At 34.4% G+C, this 26,151-nt stretch overlaps 2 protein-coding genes and 1 long non-coding RNA gene across 3 annotated transcripts in view; all 3 read right to left on the reverse strand.

The window, feature by feature from the left end:
• Positions 1 to 14,057: 14,057 nt before the first annotated feature.
• On the reverse strand, positions 14,058 to 17,040 carry LOC126725519 (receptor-like protein EIX2). Its single transcript, XM_050430291.1, has 2 exons — positions 16,572 to 17,040; positions 14,058 to 16,453 (listed from the first exon to the last, which is right to left on the reverse strand). Exons 1-2 carry the CDS (start codon positions 16,966 to 16,968, stop codon positions 16,095 to 16,097), a joined length of 756 nt encoding a protein of 251 aa, XP_050286248.1. The 5' UTR covers positions 16,969 to 17,040; the 3' UTR covers positions 14,058 to 16,094.
• Positions 14,058 to 26,151, reverse strand: part of LOC126727986 (receptor-like protein EIX2) — a 40,554-nt gene continuing 28,460 nt past the window's right edge. Inside the window, exon 3 of the mRNA XM_050433878.1 lies at positions 14,058 to 15,782. Within this exon, the coding sequence (XP_050289835.1) occupies positions 14,143 to 15,782 (1,640 nt within the window). The 3' untranslated portion in view covers positions 14,058 to 14,142. The remainder of the gene's footprint in view (positions 15,783 to 26,151) is intronic.
• Positions 23,518 to 24,532, reverse strand: LOC126725523 (uncharacterized). The gene is made up of 3 exons (XR_007655484.1): positions 24,432 to 24,532; positions 24,023 to 24,075; positions 23,518 to 23,917 (listed from the first exon to the last, which is right to left on the reverse strand). It is a non-coding gene; the product is annotated as an uncharacterized LOC126725523 (long non-coding RNA).

A 26,151-nucleotide genomic window follows, 5' to 3' on the forward strand; every position in this document is an offset into this window, starting at 1 on the left:
TATCTTAGCCCACCACTCATTCTCATCAACAAATATATATATATATATATATATATATATACTGCTAAGTTTTGTTAATGAAATTTTCTGGTTAATAATATGAATTTAAACTTAACTGAGCCTATTAAACACGAATAAACTCATGATTAATAATATATCCATTACCATGCGGTAGCACGGGCTACATACTAATTTTGTGTAATGTACAAGTATAAATCAATCTTGACTTGTGACAGTTGAATTATAGGTCAAACTATTCTCCCAGGGCTCTCCAACAGTGTATTGCATTTCTGTCACGTCATAATATGCACATGCACATTCTTATCCTTCTCTAGGGCAGTATACATAATACAATAGTACTTGACACTTTGAGAAAAAGCTTCAAGAACCAAAAATTGATTCATCTTCAATAATCCTACATTAATTACCCCTTACACGGTTATACAGATTACAAACTGATTTAGTCACGTGCTTCTCAGATGATCTATTATTTGAGTCAAATGAAAGGAGTATACGTGTTAGGTTCTAAAGACTTAGGATTTTATGTATTTAGAACTCTAATGTGTATTGTTGGCAAACCATGATCAAAACAATATATTTAGTCGTGTTTAGACTTGCTCAAAGTTGGTTCATTTATGTAAAGTTGGAATAAGTTGATGCAGGAATCAATTAAGCTTCTCGGCCTAGTTCGATCGATCGAAACTTAGGCTCGATCAATTGAAAATCAGGTCAGAGGCATTTTTCTGCATAATTCCAACTCAGCTCTAGTTTGTTTTAAAATGTTTAGGGTTTTCTAATTTGCCCTAGGTATAAAAGGCAAACCCTAGCCATGTTTTAGTGTTACTCATATTGCTGTTTGTGTAAATCTCTTGTAAGATCTGTGAGGAGCTTTCCTTTACACAAGCTTAGGATTATCAAGAAGGAGATTTCTTCAAGAGCTTGATGATCGTTCAGTTGCTGCCATAAGAGCTTAAAGAAATACAAGCGAGTGTGCTTGTACTTACTGGAGAATTCAAGAAAGAAGGAGTCTGTGGTTTCGGAGCTTGCACGTGGTCGTGTCAGTAAGTTTCTACTAGTGGGTAGCAATAGGATGTTAGTGGTCTAAGTCCTATTGAACAACTTCGATTCTTTCATAGTGGATTCAGGTTTACCTTGAGGATAGCTAGGTTAAATCCTCCTCAGGTTTTTACCGGTTTGGTTTCTTGGGTGATCATAACATTGTCTTATTTATCTTTTCCCTGCTTTGTATGATATAATTGTTTTGATTGTGATAACCTAGATTTGTTAATTTGAACTAAGTAACAACTTGGCTAATTACCTAAGTTAATCCAATTGTGTTTTAAGGGGTCTAAAAACTGTCAAGTGGTATCAGAGCAGGTTGTTCTTTTGTTGTTGATCTTTTGATCACTAAGCTGATCCTTGACCCCTATTGTCATGGAACACGGACATTCTCTTATTATTCCTCCTCATTTTGATGGGAATAACTATGCTTATTAGAAAGTAAGGGTGAAAGCATTCCTGAAATCAATTGATGAGAGAGTCTGGAACTTCGTCGAATATGGATGGGAGAAGCCCACTACTTCTGTTAATGAGTGGCAAACTTCTCAAAAAAAAGCAGCCGCGTTCAATAGCAAAGCTATGAATGCTATCTTTAACACTTTTTCTATGGAGGAATTTAAAAGAATCTCTAATGTTGAGGTTACTCATACTGCTTGGAATATCCTCCAGACTGTGGATGAAGGCACAAAGGCTGTCAAAATCAACAAAATTACAGCAGTTAACTGAGAGCAAAGGTGACTGCCATCACTGAGAGCAAGGATGTGGACTCCATCCCTATTGATGAACTTATAGGATCTCTTCAATCCTATGAGTTGGACCTACCTAAGACTAGCAAATCTAAATCAATGGCTCTTAAGTCAATTGATGATGTTGATGTTGGTGGATTTGATGATGAGTTCTCTGTTACAGAGATTGCTTACCTTGCCAAGAACTTTAGGAATTTCCTTAGAAACAACAACAGAAGGGCAAGAGATAAGAACACTGCTGAACCTAGAAACTTTAGGAAGAATGATCCCACTAAGGTTAACAACACTAATAAACCTAGAGAAAAAGTAGGTCAATCTTCTAATAATTCTATAGGTCCTCAGTGTTTTGGATGTCAAGGGTATGGTCACATGAAATCTGAATGTCCTACCTACTTGAAGTCTAAGGGTAAGGCTATGGCTGTAACCCTTAATGATGGTGAAGTTTCTGATGATGAGTCTGGTTGTGACAAGGATGGAAACTTCATTGCTTTCACTGCTATTGCTGTAGTCAATGAAAGCATATCTGCTGAAGAGAACCCTTCTGATGGGGAACTCTCTAAGGACGTAGATCTTCAAGAAGTCTACAATAAACTTTGCAAAGTTGCTGCAAAGGATGCTATGAATGTTGAATTAGGCTTGAAAAAAATTGCATCTCTTGAGCTTGATAAGAAGAATTTGCTTGTAAAACTGTTTGATGCTAATGAACTTTTGAACAATGTGAAAACTGAGAATATGTTATTGCTTGATAAAGTTAAATCGTTGGAACTTGATTTATCTGTTGCTAGATCTGCTAGTTCTAAACTTGATCAAATGCTGAGTGTTCAAAAGTATTCTTCTGACAAATCTGGATTAGGTTTTGTTGAAAGCATCTCTGTGTCTGCTCCCCATTCCACAAACTTTGTCCCTTCATCTTCTTCTAAACCTTTTGTGAGTGAGATTGTGAGTGAAACTGTCAAACCCCTTGTGAGTGAGGTTGTCAAACCCATAGAAGTTTCACCATCTAGGAAGATTAGGGTTGATCTGAAAGAATCTAAACCTAAGCAGCCTACCCTTTCTAAGGACAAGTCACATGATAAGCCTGCATGGGTTTGTCATTTTTGTGGAAAGTCTGGACACATTCGTCCAAACTGTTACAAGTTGCAAGCTGCTAAGAGAGCAAACAAACCAAAAGTATCTGTGCCTCAAGTACAAGATCCTATGGTACTCATTGGTAAATTGGTAAAGGCTCTAAACCTTTATTCCAATCCTGGAGTTGGTAATCATTCCCATGTGAATAAGAACTCCAATGCTCGTGGTGCATCTAAAAAGTTTTGGATGCAAAATGCTCAATCTAATTGAGTCCTTTTGACATAGTCCTTGTGCATCATTGCTATTCTTTGTGACCATTGTTCTTTGGTTTTTGTTTTTTCTGTTTCTAGGATTTGTATTGCATAACATTCATGCATTTCATTCTAGGTTGTTTTTGTTTTTTTCAAAATTTAAAAAAAAAAAAAAAAAGGGAACCAAGTTATGTTTTTGCACTATTTTCTTGGTTTTTGAAAACAAGGTTGGTCAATTTATTTTCATATAACATTTCTTTTGTACCTTGTTTAGCTTTGATGAACTTACTTATTGCACTTTACTAGTTGAAGATTTTTAGTGCATGTTGTGTGGGAAAGATGTTTATGGTTTTGATCATTTTGTCTTGATCTTGAAATCACATGTCTTTGAGAGCCAATCATGAACACCTTAGTGCATATCGTAAAATTTTGTGCTCGAGAAAGTGTAGCACATGCACAAAAAGGAACATAAGATGTAGCATCAGTTTAATGCTAAAATTGGTGTGTACATTATTGGACTTAATATTAAATCAATCAAATAAAATTGGTGTGTACATTATCCCGACTATATTAATAAGTTTCTGAATAATTAAAATTTGAATGTACAATATGAGGCAAAATCAAGAAACTTACATGATTGCAAGCTTATGATTTAGGAGATGTGGGAGTTATATGATGTAACTCTTTAGGTGATAGTCTCTTTCAAATTCTATGTGATGAATTTTGTAGACATTGTGATTAATTGCTATACTCATATCACCTCACATGTATCTCAAGCTTTTGCTAGTTGCACACACTACACAAGTTACTCTTTGCTAAATATTGTACATGTTATTGTGTGTGTCTTTGGTTTGACCAACCAAGTTTGCAAATACTTTGAGTTTTATGCAAAACTGATTTGATGATTGAAAATTTATGGAGAATGCAAGAAATTTTAACTTTGGGAAAATCGGGCTTAACTCCTTGTTTTTTAAAATCATATCATCACATACTCATGCATTTTGTTCATCAATTTCAATGCTTTGAGTTGTTCCTAAATTTTTTTTCAAAAAACTGTGTTTTTTCCTCAAAATTTTGTGAGCCTCTACCAGTTTCGATTGATCCAATCTATTTTTCGATCAATCAAAATTGTTTTGAAATTTTTTAAAGAAGCCTCTGTCTGTTTTGATCAATCGAAGCTGTTTTTCAATCAATCGAAACTCGTGAATCAAGTTTTTAAAAAATCATATTTGACTTGTTCAAACCATCTTTTTCAAAACTTTTCCAAACTTTTTTTCTCTCTCCGACTCAGCAAGGCTCCACAAGGATTTTTTTTGTCGTTTTCCTCCAATTTTCTTGCAAGGTTTCTCTCTCCATAAGCCGGTATGTCCATATTACCCTTCCTTTTGCATTGTTTTTCATAATTTCATGCATTATTTCATGGTTTTTGGGCAAATTTTCGGACTATGCATAATTTGGGATTTTTGATGAATCAAACCTTATTTTTGAATTTGATCAATGGGTTTTGTTGCTACAATGATATATTCATGATCTATGTTGGTTAATTTGATCAATTTGGGGATTTGTGAAAAAATAAAAATTCTAGGGCTTGTATTGAAACCGAATTGGGGATTTTGTTCAAATTGGTTTCAATTGATGAAATTGGCTTGTTGAATTGATGTAATTGATCATTATTTTATGTAATCTATCTTGTGTGATGATCAATTGGTCAATTTTTACAAATTGAACAAGTAGTTATTCAAATTTTTGGGGATTTTGTTTAGAAACTCTATGCTCAAGCCAACTTTGTGAACTTGAACTTAATTTCACTACATTAGGGCATGCATCATGACATTTAATCTGTTCATGCATCATATAGATTTTTGTTCTATTTTTTTGGTGCTAACTTGCAGTCTGCCCTTGGTTTTTTGTTTTTGTTTTTGTTTTTGTTTTTGTTTTTTTTTTTTTTTTTTTGTTTTGTGTCTTGGTCCTTATCCTAGCACCATGCCTACGAAGACTAGAGCCCATAGGACCCCCTCCACTTCCTCTGAGTCTCCCTCTAGGAGTGAGGTATTTAGGAATGACAAAAGCAGAAAGGTTTATGAGAAGCTGAACTATAAGCGTAAGATTTGGGCTAAGCGTTCTGTGGTTTTAGGTGAGGTTGATCCGGCCATTAGGGCAAATCTTGAGAATAGAGATTAGTTGTCCCTGTTAGAGATAGATCATCCACCCCCGACCGCCTTAATTAGAGAGTTATTTTCGACTCTCTCTTGCCACGTCTATGATTCCAACACCCTTATTAGGAGTTGGATACGAGGTGTTGAGTTCACCATTACTCCTCGGGTAGTGGCTGATGCTCTTAGGGTTTCGGTCGTTAGGAAGCCTGTCTATCCCTATGAGGAGTCTCCACCCTTAGATGATGTCATGTCATACATCACTAGGTCTTCTATCCAGTGGGGTTCTGATCCTCGGATCACGTCTACTGAGCTTACTGAGACAGCCTATCTTTTCTTTAGGATAGCGTGTCATTCTTTGTGGCCTATTTCTTATCTCCACACCATCCCTCTTGAGCAAAGTGTGTTTTTGTATGCTTTTGTGTCTGGTGCATCTATCAGCTTTCCTCATCTGTTTCTTCGTTCCTTGAACAAAGTTCATAGGAGCTCTGCCGTAGTGCATGCTCTTATTCATCCTATTTTCTTTCATAGGATTTTGTTGTTTCTTGGTCTAGATGGTTTTCCTTCTAGTGAGCCCATTCCTGTTGTAGCTCCCATAGGTGCCACCTTTCCTTAGGTAGAGGGCTGCTCACTTGAGAGTTGGTCCTACACGTCCTAGAGGTGCGTCATCTGGTGTTGTTCCCCCTCCTCCCTCTTTTTCAGGTACTGATATGGCTGAGGCGTCTGGTTCTGCTGCTGTTGATGCTAATGTTCCTCCACCGACTACTTCAGATGATTTAGACATTCGATGTACGTTAGATCATGTCTTGACCGTTTAGGCGGCTCGTGGACAAATTTTGGTGGACGTGCTCGATGAGATTCATGCTTTGCGCGCAGAGTTGGCACAGTTTCGACAATCTTCACCGCCACCTCCTTTTGATGATGGTTTTTAATTGCCCTTTGGCATTCCGTCACAAAAAGGAGGAGTACATAGTTGAGCACTTGTAGAGTTTTGTTTTCAGGGGGAGAGCATTTTTTGTTGGTTAGAGCTTGTAGAGTTTAGATTGTATCTAGGTGCTTCACATTGTATTTTATCTTTTTAGCTCTTGCCATACTTGTGTTGGGCTATTCATGTTAGGGGGAGATACTTTAATTGCTTTATATTTTTCTTGTTTCAACTGCTTATTGATTTATATTTATGAGTTATTCATTGATATATGTCTTTATTGTGTGTTGGTTGAAATCAAGAATTTATTTTGTTTACTTGTATTTTCCACACATGCAATTATGCATTTTGTTTAGTATTTCAGGAAATATACAGGTTGATTCAATTGAGCTGCTGTCTACACTTGCAACTGATGGATAGTAGTTAGGATTGAATTTGTTTTTATGAGCATTTTTTTGTAAAGGGCTTTTTTTTATAAACTTTGAGCTTTTAGTTATGTTTTGTCACGGATTGCCAAAGGGAAAGTTTGTTAGGTTCTAATGACTTAGGATTTTATGTATTTAGAACTCTAATGTATATTGTTAGCAAACCATGATTAAAACAATATGTTTAGTCGTGTTTAGACTTGCTCAAAGTTAGTTCATTTACATAAAGTTGGAATAAGCTGATGTAGGAATCAATTAAGCTTCTCAGCCTGGTTCGATCGATCAAAGCTTAGGCTCGATCAATCGAAAATCGAGTCAGAGGCGTTTTTCTGTAGAATTCCAACTTAGCCCTAGTTTGTTTTAAAACGTTTAGGGTTTTCTAATTTTCCCTAGGTATAAAAGGCAAACCCTAGCCATGTTTTAGTGTTGCTCATATTGCTGTTTGTGTAAATCTCTTGTGAGATCTGTGAGGAGCTTTCCTTTACACAAGCTTAGGATTATCAAGAAGGAGATTTCTTCAAGAGCTTGATGATCGTTCAGTTGCTGCCATAAGAGCTTAAAGAAACACAAGCGGGTGTGCTTATACTTGCTGGAGAATCCAAGAAAGAAGGAGTCTGTGGTTTCGAAGCTTGCACGTGGTCGTGTCAGTAAGTTTCTACTGGTGGGTAGCAATAGGATGTTAGTGGTCTAAGTCCTGTTGAACAACTTCGATTCTTTCATAGTGGATTCAGGTTTACCTTGAGGATAGCTAGGTTAAATCCTCCCCAGGTTTTTACCGGTTTGGTTTCCTAGGTGATCATATCATTGTCTTATTTATCATTCCGCTGCTTTGCATGATATGATTATTTTGATTGTGATAACTTAGATTTGTTAATTTGGACTAAGTAACAACTTGGCTAATTACCCAGGTTAATCCAATTGTGTTTTAAGGGGTCTAAAAACTATCAATACGTACCCATATGATCAGGATGGATGTACAACTCTACAACCTGGAATAGTGATCAATTTAAGGGTGGGGAATTTTTTTTTTGAGAGAATTTAAGGGTTGGGAATTGGAAATTGTTATTACCATTTCCGTTTACAAGATGCTTGAATTTCTTTGCTGGTTGAAATTACTAATTTTTGCGTAGATCCAGCAAATTCTGTTAAAAAAAAAAAAGAATATATATATATTCTATCTTTTTTTTTTTTTTTTTTTTAATCATGGTTAGAAATTATCCTAATAAGAGCATCCACAGTAATGGAGCTAAAAATTTAGCTTTTTAGTTCCATTAAAAGTTACTTTATCTGTTTTACCTACATATATGCTGCAGCAGTGGATTTATTTTAGCTTTCTACATAATAAAATAATATAAACTATATAATAAAATAATATAAACATCACAATAAAATAATATAACCACTACAATAAAATAATATATCCCACTATCACAAAAATCCACAGCACCCACCACAACCACTTCTACCATCAGCCACAGCCACAACCACAGCCATAACCACCACCACCACCGGCCACCAGTCCACAATAGGGAAAAAAAAAAAAACCAACCCAAATCTCCAATCTTTTTCCTCAACCTAGACCAAACAAAATCACCAATCACCAAAAAAAAAAAAAAAAAAAATGCAGCACAACCACCACCAAGGCACCCACAAACCCACAGCCACCACAAAACAAACCCACAGCACACCACAAAACAAACCCACAACCACAAATCACATATCAGACCTACAAATCACAAATCGAACCCACACCGATATGACCCACCACCAGCAAAACGACCCACCACCACCACCATCTCCACCGTGACCCCTGAAATCTAGCAACCCAAACGCCAAAACCCACCAAACCCAAATCCAGCTACCCAAACGTCAAAGCCACACACCGAAACCCATGCCTGAAACAAAAACCCAGCCCGAAACACAAATCCGAAACACAAGCAAGCCTGAAACACAAAGCCGAAACACAAGCACAACCCGAAACACAAGCACAGCCCTAAACACAAAACTGAAATGTTGAAAATAGAGAAGAGAGGCCAAAATGGGTCAGGTCGGCAGCCGAACGTGGGTTGGCGGCGACGGGTCTGTGGCGGCTGGGCTCGTGCAGATCGACAATGGGTCTCCGAGGAAGAAAGAAGGGTATGTGGGTCTGTGGAGGAAGAAGGAAGAGATGGAGAGGCAGTGAGGAGAGAGAGACAAAGAAAGGAGAATGAAGGAAAGAATAAAAAATAAAAAAAGAAGTGTGAACACATAATAAAAAATTATTTTTCATTTTAGCTGTGAGCTATAGTGCACATCTATAAATAGATGTGCACTATAGCAAAAAGCAAAAAAAATTTAAGTATAGCTCCATTGCTGTAACCACTTTTTTGTGTTTTGGTGTAGCTAAAATAGCAATATAGCTATTTAGCTATACTGCTGCAAATGCTCTAATAACTTACCCCACCCCAATCTCGGGATCAAGAACTTGAGAGGGTACCGCTGGACTAAGGATGTCTCTTGGCACCATTAAATTAATTGTTTTTAATCAAAGATATGTAAGGAACTAGAGGATGTCTTGGCACTGGTAAATTAATTATATCTATTCAAACATCTCTCTCTCTCTCTCTCTCTCTCTCTCATTATGTATATAAAAGTAACTTTAATTATAGTTAGGCTAAAATACACCATTAACCCTTAAAATTTATCATGCAAGTGTTTTTGGTCCCTTCAAATTTTAAGTTTCAAATGAGTACTATTATTTTTATTTATTTATTTATTTATTTATTTTGGATACAAGTCTAAAGGAACAATGATGTGCATGAAATATATACAATAAATTACTCTCATATTTGCATATTTAGAATTACTTTCTTGTGATTTTGTGATTGATTATCTATTTTTTTTCTTATAGGTAATTAAGGGTTTACATGCCAATAGGCTTTATTTGAGGCAGAATAATGGTCAATTAAGTCAAGCCAATTTGAGAGATCCAACCCAGGCATGAAGTGAAGTAAGCGAAAATAAAAGTAGTCCAAGTGAATGACTTACACAAGCACAGGCTGGCAAGTCCAACAAGGAGTGAAGAAAAGAAAAAGGAAAAATAAAGAGTGAGGCCAATTTTTTTTTTTTTTTTTTTTTTAGCGAGTTTCAACCTATGGCGTCCGCTCTTGATGATAGCTCTTTTATCATCAGACCAAGACATCAATCAGTTTTTGGTGTAGGCAAGAATTGAATTCTAGATCTCTTATACAACCATCAGAGATTTTACCAGTTGAGCTAATTAGAACCACATAGGCCAATGTAAGTAGACAGAAGAAAACAAAATCTTGTTTGCGTGGGAGATGGGCTTTGGAGGTTTGACGCGAGCCTCTTGATTTGTTCACCAAAACATCTACCTTGGAGTACTTACTTTTGGGCCACGTTGGTTTTAATAATGAGCTTTTAGGTCTCAACCACATATGTGAATGTAAGTATAAATAGAGGGAAATAGACAATATTGGGGGCTGGCTAGAAGAGAGTTGAAACACAGGCTAGAAGAAAGCTGAAACAGAGGACGATAAAGGGCTGGAGCGAAAAAGAGGAAATAGGAGCAAGAGGCAATGCTGCCAGTGGCTTCCTGCTTTTCTCTAGAACTGTGATTTATCTCTTTCACTCTAGCTTTATTTTATTTGTCAAATTTAATGCTTAGTATTTTATTTTTATTTTTTTTTTCTCAACTATTATGAGTAACTAAATTTTCAATCAAGGTTAAGGATGAAACCTTGTTAAGGATTATTAGTGTTATTTATGTGATTTGATTTTTCGTACAATAGTTGTTGTTTAATGATTTAAATTGTTCTTATTTCATTACAATTAACTAAGATAGGATTCTTAATATGAGTTCAATCATGTTTTTCTCCTGATTTTGGATTTATCTTAATTAATCTAATGCTTGGTTGTATAATTTTTTGATTATAAAATTGGATATCTTTTGTGATTTGTTTGATGACGAATACAATTGATGATTTGATTTTATACCAAAGAAGTGAAGAAGAGCATACTTTAAATTATTAAATAGAGATTTTAATGAGAATATTTTCCATGATAGCAAGATTGATTTTTAGATTATCATGTAGTTGGTTGGGAAAAATTAATGATCATAAATATATGCTGATATGACTTACAAGGCGGATTCCAAAATCTTAATTCTTTTCTCTTGTTTGTTTACATCTTTTTTACTGTTTTATATCACATTTTTGTTTTGTTTAATTATTTGCTTAGTTTATTTTAATTTCAAAACAATCAACTTTTATTAAACTAGATTAGGATTAATTTGGTTAAGGTTTAATTAATTTTCCTACATTCATCCAAGTCTCTTTAGGTTCGACCTCGTTCTTGTTAAACTATACTTCAGTATGGTTCGTACACTTTAGAATACTTTAAAATTTCACAACAAACAATAATAATGTGACTTTTTTAAGTGATGTGGCACCAGTATTACCAAATCAAAAAATTGATGACCTAATACAAATCCAAACCAAGTCCTTTAGAAACAGGGTCTTCCCAATTCAGAACAAAATAAATTTAATATAAAGTCCTAAATTGAACAATCATGGCAACCGAGGGTCATTGTGTGCAAATGAGACTAAAGGCCTGCAACAGATGCTAGCTACAACGCCAAAGAATTAGAATTTTAAATAAGGAGAGGGATTCTTTTTAGGAGTTTATTTGTCAAGTGTTGTGGGGTCTAAGATACTTTATAGACCAATAGTGTATTTTCATATTGTCTAATATTTTACTTAACCAATGACTTTTGACCTAATAAAGGGAAATTGTTTTGGGAATTTGTATGCTAACAAAGCTCCAAGTCTCTTTCTCAATTTTTGATGTAACTAAATGGCAAAAGAATAAAATGCCAAAGTAATGCTTATAACTATCAAGGTATTTTTATGCTTCTTCCAACCAAAATTTTTTTTTAAATAAAAAATTGTGAAGATAAAAGTATCAATTGAATGGAACAATTGCCTTGATGAGACTACCAATAGAGTATATATTAACACAAGAAGCGTATAGAAAAGACCCTCATAAACTCTAGTCAAAATCAACTTATGCCAAGTATGTAAAAACTAAGCAACTATTCCAAACGAACCATGCAGATCAACTTTTCCCGATGGATATGTCAGTGTGATGACTACGTGGCACAATCTAATCCATTGAAGATTGAACCATGCACGGTTTTTTTCTAATCCAACATACATAGAATAACTTTGTGAGAGATTGGATGACAAGATTTAGGCACATAGATTTGGATTTGACAAATCCATTATAGAATTTGAATTAACTTCTAAGTCCATAGATTTTTAGAAATCTATAAGATACGTTTCAATATTTAGATTTGAAATTTAGGCATTTTAAATTTATCACTTTAAAATTCAAATTTAAATGCAAATCCAAATTCAAATAACTAAACACAATCTTGATATTTTGTCTCATCAGTTATGTCCGGAAAATGGTAATGTGTATATATATATATATATATATAATATGACGCCTTATGCATCATACATGCATGAACTTATAAAAAATATTAAGTCCCTCTTTCAGTCTTTTTCCTTATTTTTTTCAGTCAACAGACTCAACAAAATAAGACTCTCTTTCTCTTTTTCTTGACCTTTTGGATCAGAATTACTTCCTTTGACCACTTGATTTTTTTTTCCTTGTCCATTGATTACTCAGGTTTCCCTATGCCTATAGAGAGTATGGGGGTGTTTAGATCATCAATTTCCATAACTCATAACTCTGTTTTCATAACTCATAACTCAAAAATGGTGGGACCTATAGCTAGAAGTCTGTTTGGCACCACCATAACTCTGTTTCCATAATTCTGTTTCCATCACTCAATTCTCTAATTTTTTTAGTGATGAGTTATGGAAATTAAAAACACATTTTAGCTATTTTCAGTTTTCATAACTCTATTTTCAATGGCATTTTTGTAATTAAAATTACACATGGGTCCCATGGTCAGACTTTTTCTCTCTCTTTATCTTTTTTTTTTTTTTTTTTTTTTTTTTTTTTTTTTTTTTTTTGTCTTTCACGGGTCTAGGACACACCTGCTCCTCTTCTTCTTTTTTTCTTCTTTTCTTTTCTTTTCACTTTCTGGGTTTGGTTCTTTTTTTTTTTTTTCTTCTTCTTTTCTTTTCTATTCTCCTTTTCTTTTTTTTCTTTTTTTCTTCTCTTTTCACTTTCTGGGTTTGGTTTTTTTTTTTTCTTCTTTTCTTTTCTATTCTCCTTTTCTTTTTCTTTTTTCTTTTCTTTTCTTTTCACGTTAGTTTCTGGGTTTGGTTTCTGGGCTTAGGTTCTTTTTTTCCTTCTTTTCTTTCCTTTTCACTGGGTTTCCATTCTTTTTTTTTTTTTTCTTCTCAAGTTCGTTGAAGTTTTCACTGCTATTGATGTTGTCGCCGCTATTGTTGATGTCGAAGTTGTCGCCGCTGTTGATGTTGTCAAAGTTGTTGCCGTTGTTGATGTCAAAGTTGTCGTCGTTGTTGATGTTGCTGCTGTTGTCACTGTGGGTTGTAGTGGCGGCTGTGGCGGTGGTTTTTTTTTTTTTTTTTTTGGGCTTTTCGAAAAGCATGAAAAGCATTGGGTCAATGGAAAATGAAGGGGAAAAGCATTGGGTTTTTTTTGGTTATATTGTAGATTTGGGAAAAGCATGAATATAAGGATCATAGTGGGCTTGATTAAAATATGTGTTAACATGGATGAAGAGAAAATCAGAGAAAAACAGGGGTAAACGAAGGGGAGAGGCAGAGAAAAAAAAAAGGGAGAGAGAAAAGTCAACTGACATTGGGTCAGTGTGTGGGTCCCACAAACAGTTGAAAAATATTGAATGATGGCAAGTGAGTGATGGTGCCAAACGAGTAGGGTATTTTAAAGTGATGAGTGATGGAAATTGAGTGATGGAAACTGAGTGATGAAAAAAAGCCATCCAAACAACCCCTAAAAGTCTTGCTTTGTTTATTTAGCAACCAGCAACATTTTAGTTAGGGGGTAAAAGTGTAAATTTCCCATAAAATATAGGAATATGTTTGAAAATTTTTCTTTGGACCTTTTAAGATGCAGACACGTGTCAAATCCAATACTCTTGTGCACCTGTTGAGATACTGATACATACCCAAAAGAAATTGGACTAGTAATCATTTATGAAATAGAAGTTGATGATCTAAATTATCAAACATATTACCTACACAACCAAATGCAAAAGAGCAAACAAAGAATGAATTGAACAAAAATTTAAAATAATCTTCTACATCTTATCTTTAATACCAATATAAATTTCAAATGAATCAAAACCCTAAAATTCATAAATGTAAACTCAGAAATCAAAACGAAAAAGAACATAGGCAACTTATGAAATAGGTCAACTACAAAGGAAAACACATGTATAACAACTAAAAACTCAAATAGAAAAACCAAGATAAAAAATATTTAACTTAAAATTTCACGAAACACATGAATACCTCAAATTTAGAACTAAACCAGCTTTCCAATCTACAAACATCAATTTTTCTCCAGCCCAAATTTCCTTTTCAAATGAACTATTCTCAATGCAATTAGCAACGCTATCCTATCTTTGATGTCATCACAGAAACGAAAGTAACAGTGCCTCCATGACTTCTTCAATAGTAGGGTGCCACAAACACTCCAAAATCCTACACCAAACCCGAGTCCGATGCTAGCATAGAACCATATCCTTTCATAATCATCTCCACCTTGTTTGTCATCAACATCGGTAATACTTGGGCCATCAGATGTTTCATCTCCTGGACACTTGGTCGGAAGAGGAGACCCACACAACAAAGGGTTTCCCTTGTATATGGTTGCATCAATTAGTGTTTGGAGTTGATTACCAGATGGGATTCTTCCTGTCAAGTTGTTAAATGATAGGTTCAAGTGTGCTAAGGAAGTCAAAAAAGACAAGCTTCCTGGAATAGATCCAAAAAGTCTATTGTTTGAGAGATCAAGTGTTTCCAGCCATCGCATGTTTCCTATATTCTTGGGAATGCTTCCAATTAGATGATTCATTGACAAGTTTAGCGTACCCAATCTTGTGAGGCTTGCTATTTGAATAGGAATTCCTCCAGTCAAACTATTCCTTGAAAGATCAATGCTGGTAACAAGTTGGAGAGTGCGATCATATTCATACTCTCTTCCTTTTGTCACTATGTATGCTTTCTCTGTATAGTTCTCGATAGGCTTGTACCCAGAGGTGTTGTGATCAACCATAGAAATAAAATTGTTGAAACAATCTGGAATGCCCCCAGAGAGATTATTTTTTGCAAGATCTAGGATTTGAAGTTTATAAAAATTGCACCATTTTCGAGGGATGATTCCACTAAATAGATTTGATCGTAGGCGTATCATGAAGATGTCTGATTCTATCCATGATGGAAGATTCCCTGAGAGACGATTCCCCCCAAAATCCATGCTCACAATAGAACAACTTTGCAAGGAAGAAGGAATTTCTCCACTAAGATTGTTGTTGCTCAACACTAATATAGAAAGGTTTCCTAAGAAACCCATTGAGCTCGGAATTGTTCCACATATATTGTTGAATGAAATATCCACAACGCGCAAGTCCATTTGTGACTTGTTCCAATGATCAGGGAGCTCCCCTGAAAGATTATTTCTCCTGAGGACAAGAATATTAAGATGTTTTATTTTTGATATGGACAGAGGAATTTTACCATGGATGAGGTTCTCTGAAAGATCTAAATACTGCAAGCTTGGCATTAGGTCACTAATATTTGATGGGATAGGTCCTGAAAACAAATTGCTTTGCAGAAATAGCTTAGTCACATTTGGAAATACTAATTGGTGTGGCCAACTCCCATTTATTTGATTGTTGGATAGATCCAAGTGGGTGAGGTTAGAAGATATCATAGAGAACCATTCCTCAGGTATGGTGCCATTGATTTCAACGCTTTTTAGGATGACATAGGTAAGCTCACTTTGAACTTGAAGCCATTTAGGAAATTTGGGGCCAATGAGACAGTTTTCTAGATGAAGAATTTTGAGCTTGAAAGGTGGACGCCAGTTGTCTGTCACATTGAAAACTAGAGGTTGACTTTTATTATTAGTTGTTAGTACAAACTCTTCTAGTCTTGTGAGATTCATCAATTGAGCTTCTGTTATGACACCTTCCCAGGAATTTTCTAAGAGATACAATTTGACTAGCTCTGAGAGTTGCCCAAAACTTTTTGGAATGGTTCCATTCATCTTATTATATGAGAGGTCCAACTCTTTCAAGGCTGACAAATTGCCAATAGAAGCTGGAATTGAACCAGAAAAAATGTTACCACCGAGATAGAGGTATTTCAAGCTTCCAAGTCTCCCAAATGAATCAAGGATTTTTCCATTTTGATTGCTAAAAGTCAAATCAAGACTTGTGAGGCTCGTAAGATTAAACAGCCACTGAGGTATGGAGGTGTTAAATGGGTAGTATGATAAATTTATGGAGGTGTTAAATTGGTGTATGATAAATCAAGGGCACGAAGAGAGGTTAAATGAAGGAAAGTAAGGGAAGATGGAAGGTATTTAAGCTCACATGAATATAAACTTAACTCCCGAAGGGAAGGAAGCATGTTAATTGCATGCAGCCAATCTGCTTTGGTATGATTGATCTTCACTCCCCCCATATACAGGTACTCTAAAGAAGAGAGACTTGAGACCCAATCCAAGTTTTTGGTAGACAAATTGTAGTTTCCTTCAAGGTCAAGATGCGTCAGGCTCGACAGATTGCTGAGATAAGGAGTAATCTCTCCTGAAAGAGATGCATTGACATCCCTTGAAAAAGATGAATTAACATCCCCTGAAAAATATGCATATATAAGAGATTTAGATACATCCAGTTCTTTAGCATGCCAAAAAGTTCAAGAATTCGAATACCTTTAAATATTTTAAGTGAATCAAAGTAAAAGTTATCTTACCGAGCAACCGTGCATACTTAGAGTACCTCCTATCGTAAGAATTACGGGAAGGAAGACCAGCCGAGCAAGCAAGATTTTCACACACGGGGCTGCTCCTAGAAATAGCATCATAGTAATCAAAGTGCCTGTGGCGTCCAGCTGGGTTGCTAAGATTGAGCTTGGTAACATGACCTGATTTGTTGTCGCACTCTACGCCTTTCCATTGGCAGCAATCTTCACCGACCCATGAAGAAAGCTTACCAGCTGGAGTATCATTTACGCCTGCCTTGAAGCTGACAAGTGCTTCTCTTTCACTCTGGATGCATTTCACATTATTTTCAGAGCATGAACCCAGTTTGAATATCCCCAAGGACAAAAGAAGAAATACAAAAACAGTATGATTATAATTAATCATCATGGAGTATTTAACTGATAGTGCAATGCTAATGATGAGTCTTGTGGATTTTTATGAAGCGAAAGCCATGCATTAACGATGAATATATATCACTGAAGTGTGAACTAATATTTAGATTGGAATATGATGAGTCTTGTGGATTTTTATGAAGCGAAAGCCATGCATTAACGATGAATATATATCACTGAAGTGTGAACTAATATTTAGATTGGAATGGTCAGGTCAAGGATGACCAACACGGTAAGTGAAGGTTCTTGTTAGAATCCACACACGGTATGGACTAGTGAGTACAAGTAGCTACCTGCCTCGTGACTCGTGAGTCATGCGTAAAAACACTAGGACCCATTTTCCACTCGGCGGAGACTACTTTTTCACTTTTTCCACGTTGCAGGAATCATCTGATTCATATTGCTTTTTCTACTTTTTCTTTTTCCTTTATCACATTCCTAATCTCTTCTAAACAATTCCATTTCTTAGGAGACTTGGCTGACATTTAATCCTGTTATCCATGTTAGACTCTTTCTTATTTTATCATTTTTATGTGGTTCAAAAATAATCATATGCCTTACATTTAAGCATGGATAAAAGTTAAGGATAAATACATAAAATAAAACTCACTACTCCCACTACATCATTTTCAAATACACTGTTAAAAAAAAGTTCACCTCACAATCCATTAGAATTCAATATATGTGTTTTATATTTGAATTCACCTTAGCCACATACAATTACTGCTCCTTCAAGAAAGAAATATTTATCGTTATCTCAACTTTTTCTCTATGTCACTTATATAATTATTGCAAAAAGATAAATCTATAAATTCTTCTTTATTATTTTGGAGAGATAAATTTTTAAATTCTTCTAGTAAAAAGGACAATTTAAGTGTATTTAACTCTCTCTTGGATTTATGTATCATTGATTGATTTCAATTCCAAATCTGTAGTTACATTTTTCTAACTTGATTACATTGTGTAATAAAACATTACTAGGTTTTTATTTTTCTTTTCTTTTCTAGGTTTGTAGGTGGAAAAGCAAATCCTTGAAGCAATCTATCTCTAAGAAGAAATAGTACAACGAGGTATAGTTTTCATATTATTAAAATCTCTTTTAATTATTTTTTTTCTTCGAATTTTGTGACTTTAATGGTATGCTTCTGTGATTATTAGGGTAGAAAAGCGGAAAAGGTTCAAATTTGTTGAATCGGAGGGTTTTAATACTTGGGTTGAGATTTCATAGTGGCTGATTTGCTTTGACCATCATGGCTTTTGTTGGAGGCTACTTGGGGATTGCACAACTATGGTGGTAGAACTTGAGATTTAGCCAAGGGTAGTTAATTAACAAGTTGAGTGTTTTGAAGGTGGGTTTTTTATTTTTTTTATTTTAATTTAAAGAGATTTTGTGTGTCCTTTTAAAAGCGGAGTTGTTAATTTTTGTCTAGAAGTTTCAATTTCAAGTTCAAATTTAAACATTTTTTTTGTTATGTGCATCACATATTTTTTATTACAAAATTGATAAATACAAGTTCCAAAATAAAATCAATCTCTTTGAGATAAAGAGGTTCACTTATGAGAGAGATACCAAAGTTTTTTTCTTTTCCCCATTTACAAGCTTCAATTTTTATTTCTAAATGTTTGAATAGTGCTAATTTGGTTCATCCGTGAACATTTTCTATTACTTTGATTTTATAAGTAAGTTGTGATTGGTAGATGTGTGATAGTAGGCCGTGTGAGAATACACTTTCACCACTCACAACTTGCCACACATGACAAGTTATGACACAAAATTATACACTTTTATGCATTACTCAAATTTTTTTCAAGTTAGAACCAACTGTAGTCTACATAGATTGGTCTGGTCAGTGGTCAGGTCAATGATGATGACTCAAGTTAGTGGAAGAACTCCGCCTATTTCGTTAGTCATGCTCAATTGCTCATGCATAAATAAATAATACAAACTTCTTTTTCTTTTTCGTTTTTTTCTCTTTTCCCACTCAGTATGCCTTTTTCCAATGGTTGACCACCCTTTTTGTTTTTAACGGTCCCACACGGTAAGCCAAAGTTCTTCCACATACTGTCGCCCCGTGACTCTTTCGTGAGTCATAACGTAAAGCATACTGTAAACCATAAAATTCCTTTTCCACACGGCAAGTCGGTAAACTTTAGGTTGGTTTTTTGTTTTGTTTTTTGTTTTTAATAATCGGATAATTTGGGGTTTACTTACTGGGAGACACAAGAAGCACTATAACCGACCCACATGGATAGAGGCCAGATAAGATTGTTTTTCTTTTCTAAAATGGGCTTTGATGTCAGAAAAGAATTGTTATAAATTGTAACCGCTATTTAAAATTTAAGACAAATTTAATTATAAAATTAGTTATGTTATAAATTTTAACAGCTATAATAAATTTAAGATAAAGTTTATATCCTCCGTACTTATAAATTTTTTAAAAAATTAAAAATCAATAGTTATATCATTAATAAATTGTTTATATTGCAAGTTTTTGTAGTTTAAAATTATGTATAAAATCTAAACTTATAAATCATAAAATAAATAATATCTGATTCATACAAAATTTATGTGTATTAAGAACATAAAAAATATGCAATTCAATTGTTAGATTTTCAAAATATGTAGTAATGTTTATTTTATTGAGTAAAATTATAACCTAAAACTATAACCAATTTTGTAACTAAATTTTGTTCATAAATTTAATGCAAACTTAATCTTCTTATTATGACTGTCAAAACTCCTCTGATAAGTCTCATGGACAATTTACTTTGATATTTCCTTACTTTCTAAATAGACTATTTTAATTTTAATTTAATTTGAATGTTTTAAAAACTATGGTTTTTATTTTTATTTTTAATTCGATAACTACAAAAAAGAGTGAGGATTAAACCCCAAATGCCATGGATACACCAAAAGTTGACAACCAGTTAAGTTACAAAGCTTTTGACAAAGCTATGGTTTAATTTAAATCCATCCACGAACAGCAAAAGGGAATTATGTACATTGTCAAAAGAATAACATCTAAAAATACAACAAAAGTAAAGCTTTATACAAGTATGGGCTGAAATAGTATATAATATGCATCTCTCCTTCATTATACAGTAATAATAATAATACCAAAAGAAAACCGTTTCTTCGATGAGAAATATTGCTAGTATAATCATGCATATGTTACTCAATTCCTTTCTTCTTCCAATTCATGGCGATCCAAACTCTCTTGCACTACTAAATATTGTGGATGCCCACAAGCAATAGTTGAGGTTGCCTTTTTCCCATGCATTTTTTTAGCTTACAGTCTTTCTTCTAAAGCCATACAAAGCATAGGATTGGACTCACCACGATACAAAAGAGCAAGATTGATATCGGGTCGGGTCGGTTTTACTGCCACCTGCAACCCGACCCGATAACAATCGGGTTTATGAAGGAGAAACCCGACCCAACCCGAAAAGTACGAGTTTTGGGTCGGGTCAGGTGGTCGGGTATTGGGTCGGGTCTATCTGTCTTTTTATTTATTTATTTTTTTTCCCCAATTGTGTGAAGGTGAAAGTGAAACTGTAAAAGGCCTAAAGAAACATTGAAATAGCCACCACTTTAATGAGCTATTAATGGGGAAACAATTACTTACCCTATTACTCAAACTTGCCATTTAAAAGTTGTCATGGTTTTATTTTTATTTTTATTTTTAAACTTCCATGTTTGAAGGATCTCCACTTTTTATGATAATAAATGTTAATTCCCTTTTCTTTATCAAGTTAATGCATGTTTGTTTAGGCAATATTTTATTGAAATTATTTTACTAATTTAGCAATTTACATTAATGTGAAAAATTAAATTCAATAATTTATTTATTGTCGTATAGGCTTAATGGTCGTGATTTCTTGATTAGGTAACAAACTTTTACAATTTTTTTCCTTGTGTACATCTTGACCTGCTCCTCATTGAATGAGAAATAAAATTTACCATTTTTATTTACATCAGCACTAGACTTAGTTTGGAAATATACTTTCCAATAAGAAACAAGATCCTTGATATAATTAGGACCGAAATAAATTCTTTTTTAAACATAAATTTGACTTTCACTATGGAAAATATTAAAGGCAAACCTTATCTAATACACACAGATATGGTAAGACCTGTAAAGCACATGTAAGGCATGACAAGTATCATGGGCTGAAGCTGAACCCTTTTTTATTTTTTTATTATTTGCCTTGAAGTTAGGCTAGATTTTGCATTGTACTCGTGCATATTTTTCCTTTTTTATTATCCTACAGTGCAGGATCAATGATAATAGAGTTATTCCTTTTTTGTGAATTCCAATTATTTTATTATCATTATAACCTTCATTTGGATGGAAAGTATTGTCATTAGAAAATTATGCTACAAAAAAAAAAGAAAAAAAGAAAAAAAAGAAGAAGCATAGATTCATAGACAAAAGAGGGAGCACCATAGTTTATAATGGGTTAGTCAAATTCAATTTATTCTCAACCATAGTTTCGATTGTCGGATACATTAGTTGTTGTTTTTTTTTTTAATTTTTTTTTTAGATCGGTCAGGTCGGGTTGGACCTGAAACCGACCCAAACCCAAGGCAGACCCGAATATTGGACCCGAACCTGACCCAAGCATCCATTCAACCCGCCCAAGACCTTTCAGGTCAGGTCGGGTCAGTTGGGTGGGCCGGGTTGGCCAGGTCTCTGCTCAGCCTTGCAAAAGAGTTGCTTATACAAGTATCATTTTCCTCCTGGACAAAAAGCAACCATCAAAACTGTGGGTAACCCCAACAAAACATTACTAACCAAACACAAAATGTAATTACTAATTGCAAATCTCAATTAATAAACAAAGTTCCACAACTAAAAAATTACTCGCACAATTCATCTGCATCAAACGGATCCCTTGGCTTTCCAAGCCAAATTTACAATGGGGATATTAAGGTTGTCTGACTATTTGAGCTACACCATATACATGAAAAGCAAAATACTAACCTTTTCCCTTCAAGAGATACCAGAATTTTCAAGATTGAAAAACTCAACCTTTATCCTGCTAATACCCAATCCCTCTCATATATTGTTCTAGAAACCCAATGTGTTTACTTAAGATTGGATAAAAATTAAAAACTTGGATAAAATACAGAGAACGATTCTGCATGTCAAAGTTTGTCATTATTTGTTACAAGGTGCTGCTCATACAGAGAATGATACTTTGCAGGAAGATAGTCCTTAAACCTGTTCACAATGACGATAGCAAGGGTGAGAGAGGACATGCTACAATTATTGAATATAAGAAACAAAATGTATGAAGAAGATAAATTTGGATATTTCAATTTTCAAAAAAGACTAGGGGAAGGGGAGACATTCTATGCATAATGTAATAGAAAAACAACAAATAAAAGGTATCACATCTGTCATTTTCAGGCTTAAACATTTATCAATCATACTATGTTAGCAACATTTAGAAAGCATAATACACAAATGAAAGGGTAAATAATTTTTTTGTCCTCAAATATCAATATCGTAACCCAAAAGAATTTTATTAACACTAGTATCTGAATGAAGCACCCAACCTATGCCATCAATAATAGCATCCATAATCAATGTCAATCATGGCATTAATAGAAAGTACTATCTTATGAAGAACCCTCAGCCTTCAAGTCAAATTTTAGATGCATAGCCACATGGGCAATTGCCGCCAATAGTATTAAAATCAAATAGCAATGAGTACCTTTCAAGAAGATGAAGCCTCTCTGTTCCAGAGAATAATCTCACAATGGATTGTAAAACTTGACTTATCTTCATTTCTTTAGACTTAAGTGCCTTCATTAACTCCACAAATTTTTTATATTCTTCAGCACTAAGCTTCTCTTTAACCTGTAGGCACAGGTTTGAACAAAATCCAAAACCAATTTCTTAATTGACATTTTAAACAAGAAAGCAATACGAAAAACTTAGTGAGTCAAAGAATTGCCTCTAGCTCATTGGTTTCAGAGAAGAAACACAAACAAACATGACTGCTTTAATATGGTTCTGGCATCCAATGCAAAATTCCAAGAAAACCACTTGCTTTAGAGAATTGCTTTTTTAGGAGGCATGCATAGAAGGGAGGGAAGATTCTAGAAGAATTAAAGAAAATGATGACAAAATGGCATATAATCAGAAACATTTCAAGTCACCAACAAGTAATAACCATGTAAAAGTTCAATTATTCTGCAGTTAACAAGTGGAAGCTCTTCTTGTTGTGTTAGAAGCCAGCCTCCTGTCCAGTTTCTTGCCACATATTTCTCATTTACAACAAACGAACAACCACATATTGTCAAAACACTTCACCTGAATCAGAAAAGTAGATCCCCTGGATTCCTCGTTACCACTGGGCACAGGGTTGGACTGAACACCTTCGTTCTTCAGCCTGAAAATTTGAGCTTGCTTCTCTTGAGAAGTTCCTCGAACTTTATGCAGTACTCATGAACCAAGTTTAGTATTCTGTGTGCTGATGCCATCAGAATTTGCAAATTCTCAAGATTAACTAAATTGATACCCAAAGGGCCAGTTGTTTCAAACTTCTTTGCACCAAATGACTGATAGTGAGAAACTTCAATTTGTTGCATCGCAGCATTTTCTATGTTTAATAATTTACGCTTCCTAGCAGAACAAGGTGCTATAAGTTTTTCTTTGCTTGGTTTTTCATTTAGTATAGAATAACCAGTCATATCAGTTATTTCATGATCCTGATGTTGCATATTTTTCCTTCCATGCATCAAAATTTTTTTCTCATTGCCGATAAGATCACTCGGACGCTTCAAAATTAAAGATTGACTCTTAAAGGAAGAAAGAGATGAGCGATTAGCAGGAAGAACTTCTCCCAATTGGCTTGAAGTTGAACTATTGCCTCTTAGTGTCACCTATAGGAGTCAATGCCTTTACAGAAGAATCTTGATTCATTTGTGTTGCCTGAAAATTCCCATAACCAAGAAATAGTTCACACAAATAGCATTATCAGAAAATACTTTACATCTAAATATGAACATATAAACAGATAAAAAGTCCAGGGTTTACCAGGGTGAAAAATTTTTCTGGAGGCTGCTCAGGTTGCATCTCTTTTGTTTCTCCTGTGAAAGAACGTATAGCATTAGCCGCAGCATAAATAGGCTGCATTATAAATAGTGAAACCACTTCCTGTTGAGAAATGTTTCTTCAGGAGCTTACAAAGTAAGGAGGGAAAATTCTAGAAGTATTACAGAAAACGAATGGCAAAATGACTTGTAATCGAAACAGTCCAACTGTCCAAAGTCACCTATAACCATGTCAAAGTTCAATTGTTTTGCAGTTAACAAGCGGAAGCACTTCTTTTTGTGTTAGAAGCCAGCCTCCTTTCTAGTTTCCTTGCTAAATATGTCTCATATACAATCAAAAGAAACATTAACATTAACTACTTCATTTGCATTATGTTGTTAAAACACTTCACCTGAATCAGTTTACCAGATCCTCTGGATTCCTCTTTTAACACTGGGCACAGTATCAGATTGAACACCTTTGTTCTTCTGCCTGAGAAACTGAGCTTGCATCCAGTGCCGGCTCAACAAGTGAGCTAAATAGGCAACCGCCTTAGGCCCCCAATGAAAAAAGGCCCCTAAATTTTTACCAATAGAGATATTTTTATACCAATAGAAGTATTAATTAAGTCCTAAATATTCACCAAAAAATAAAAAAGTAGTTGTTTTTTTATCAAATAAAAACTATTTAAGAAAATATTTTCATTGAATGGGTCAATCATTTAATCTCTCACACATAAATGTTAAAAGAACTCATTAATCTTACACTAGTAAATAAATTTATACTCAAATTCTATTTAGAAATATCAAATATATAACTTCATTAAAATTTTCAATCATAATTTTTTAGTATTTGGTTACTTTATTCAATGAATAGTGTTTATTTTAATTGTATAGTCATTGAATAATGCGATGGATTCGTTTTAATTCGTATTTTTTTTCTAAAAAAATAGATTTTAAATGAAAAAAAAAAAAGTTAAATAAATATTCTATTAATATTCAAAATATAAGAATAGACCTTACTTGAAATTGTCGCCTTAGACCCCACAATACCTTGAGCCGGCCCTGCTTGCATCTTTGGAGTAGTCCCATCATCTTTATGCAGCAGTGCTGAACCAACTTGAGCATTTTGTGTGCTGATCTTCAAAAACTTTCGAATTCTCAAGTTTCACTAAACTGAATTACCAAAGAGCCATTTATTTCAAACTTCTTTTCACCAAATGAGTAATCTTTAGAAACTTCAATTTTTTGCATTGCAACATTTTCTGTGCTTAATAATTTACACATACTGGAAGAACAAGGAGCCAAAAGTTCTTCATTGCTTGGTTTTTCATCTAATATAGAATAACCAATCAAATTGTTTCATGATTATGATGTTGCATATTTTTCCTTCCTGTAATAAACAATTTTTTCTCATTTCAGATAATATCGCTCAGAAGCTTCAAAATTAAAGATCAACTCTAAGGGGAGAAAGAGATGAGTGATTATCCGGAAGAGCTTCTGCCAATTGGCTTGAACTATTGCCTCTTTTAGTGTCAAGTATGGGAAACAATGCCTTTACAGTTTACAGAGTAATCTTGACTCATTGTTGTCGTCTGAAAATTTACACCACTAAGAAACAGTTCATTCAAATAGCATTATCAGAAAATTTACATGCAAGTAAAAACAAAAGAGTCAAGGGTTTAGCTGAGTGAGAATATTTACTGGAGGCTGCTGCTCTGGTTGCATAAATAGGTGCATTATTGCAGAATGCAGATAATACACAAAGGTTGTTTTAGTAATATTCGTGCCAATGTTCAATTCAAATTTTGGGAAGTAAATAAAACAATCATTAAATGAACTACAAATACAGGTCCTGGGTGTGTGGCCAATGTTCTTGGCCTAAGACTTACGTCTTCTTGCTGTACGCAAAACAGCCATTAAATTGTAACATACACCGAATCTTAGGTCCCAGATTATGTTGGTTGAAGACCTCAGTGAAGACTTGGCTTTTATGTGGTAGGCATCTGGTTTCTCCATTCCAGAAAATGCAACATGATCATGAAGCTACACTCATTATTTACCAACACAAAAATAAAGCCATATCTCCTGGGCCTTTACCCCTCTTTTCAATTCACTACAGCTCCTATTGAT

The sequence above is a fragment of the Quercus robur genome, chromosome 5, assembly GCF_932294415.1.
Source record: "Quercus robur chromosome 5, dhQueRobu3.1, whole genome shotgun sequence".
NCBI lineage: Eukaryota > Viridiplantae > Streptophyta > Magnoliopsida > Fagales > Fagaceae > Quercus > Quercus robur.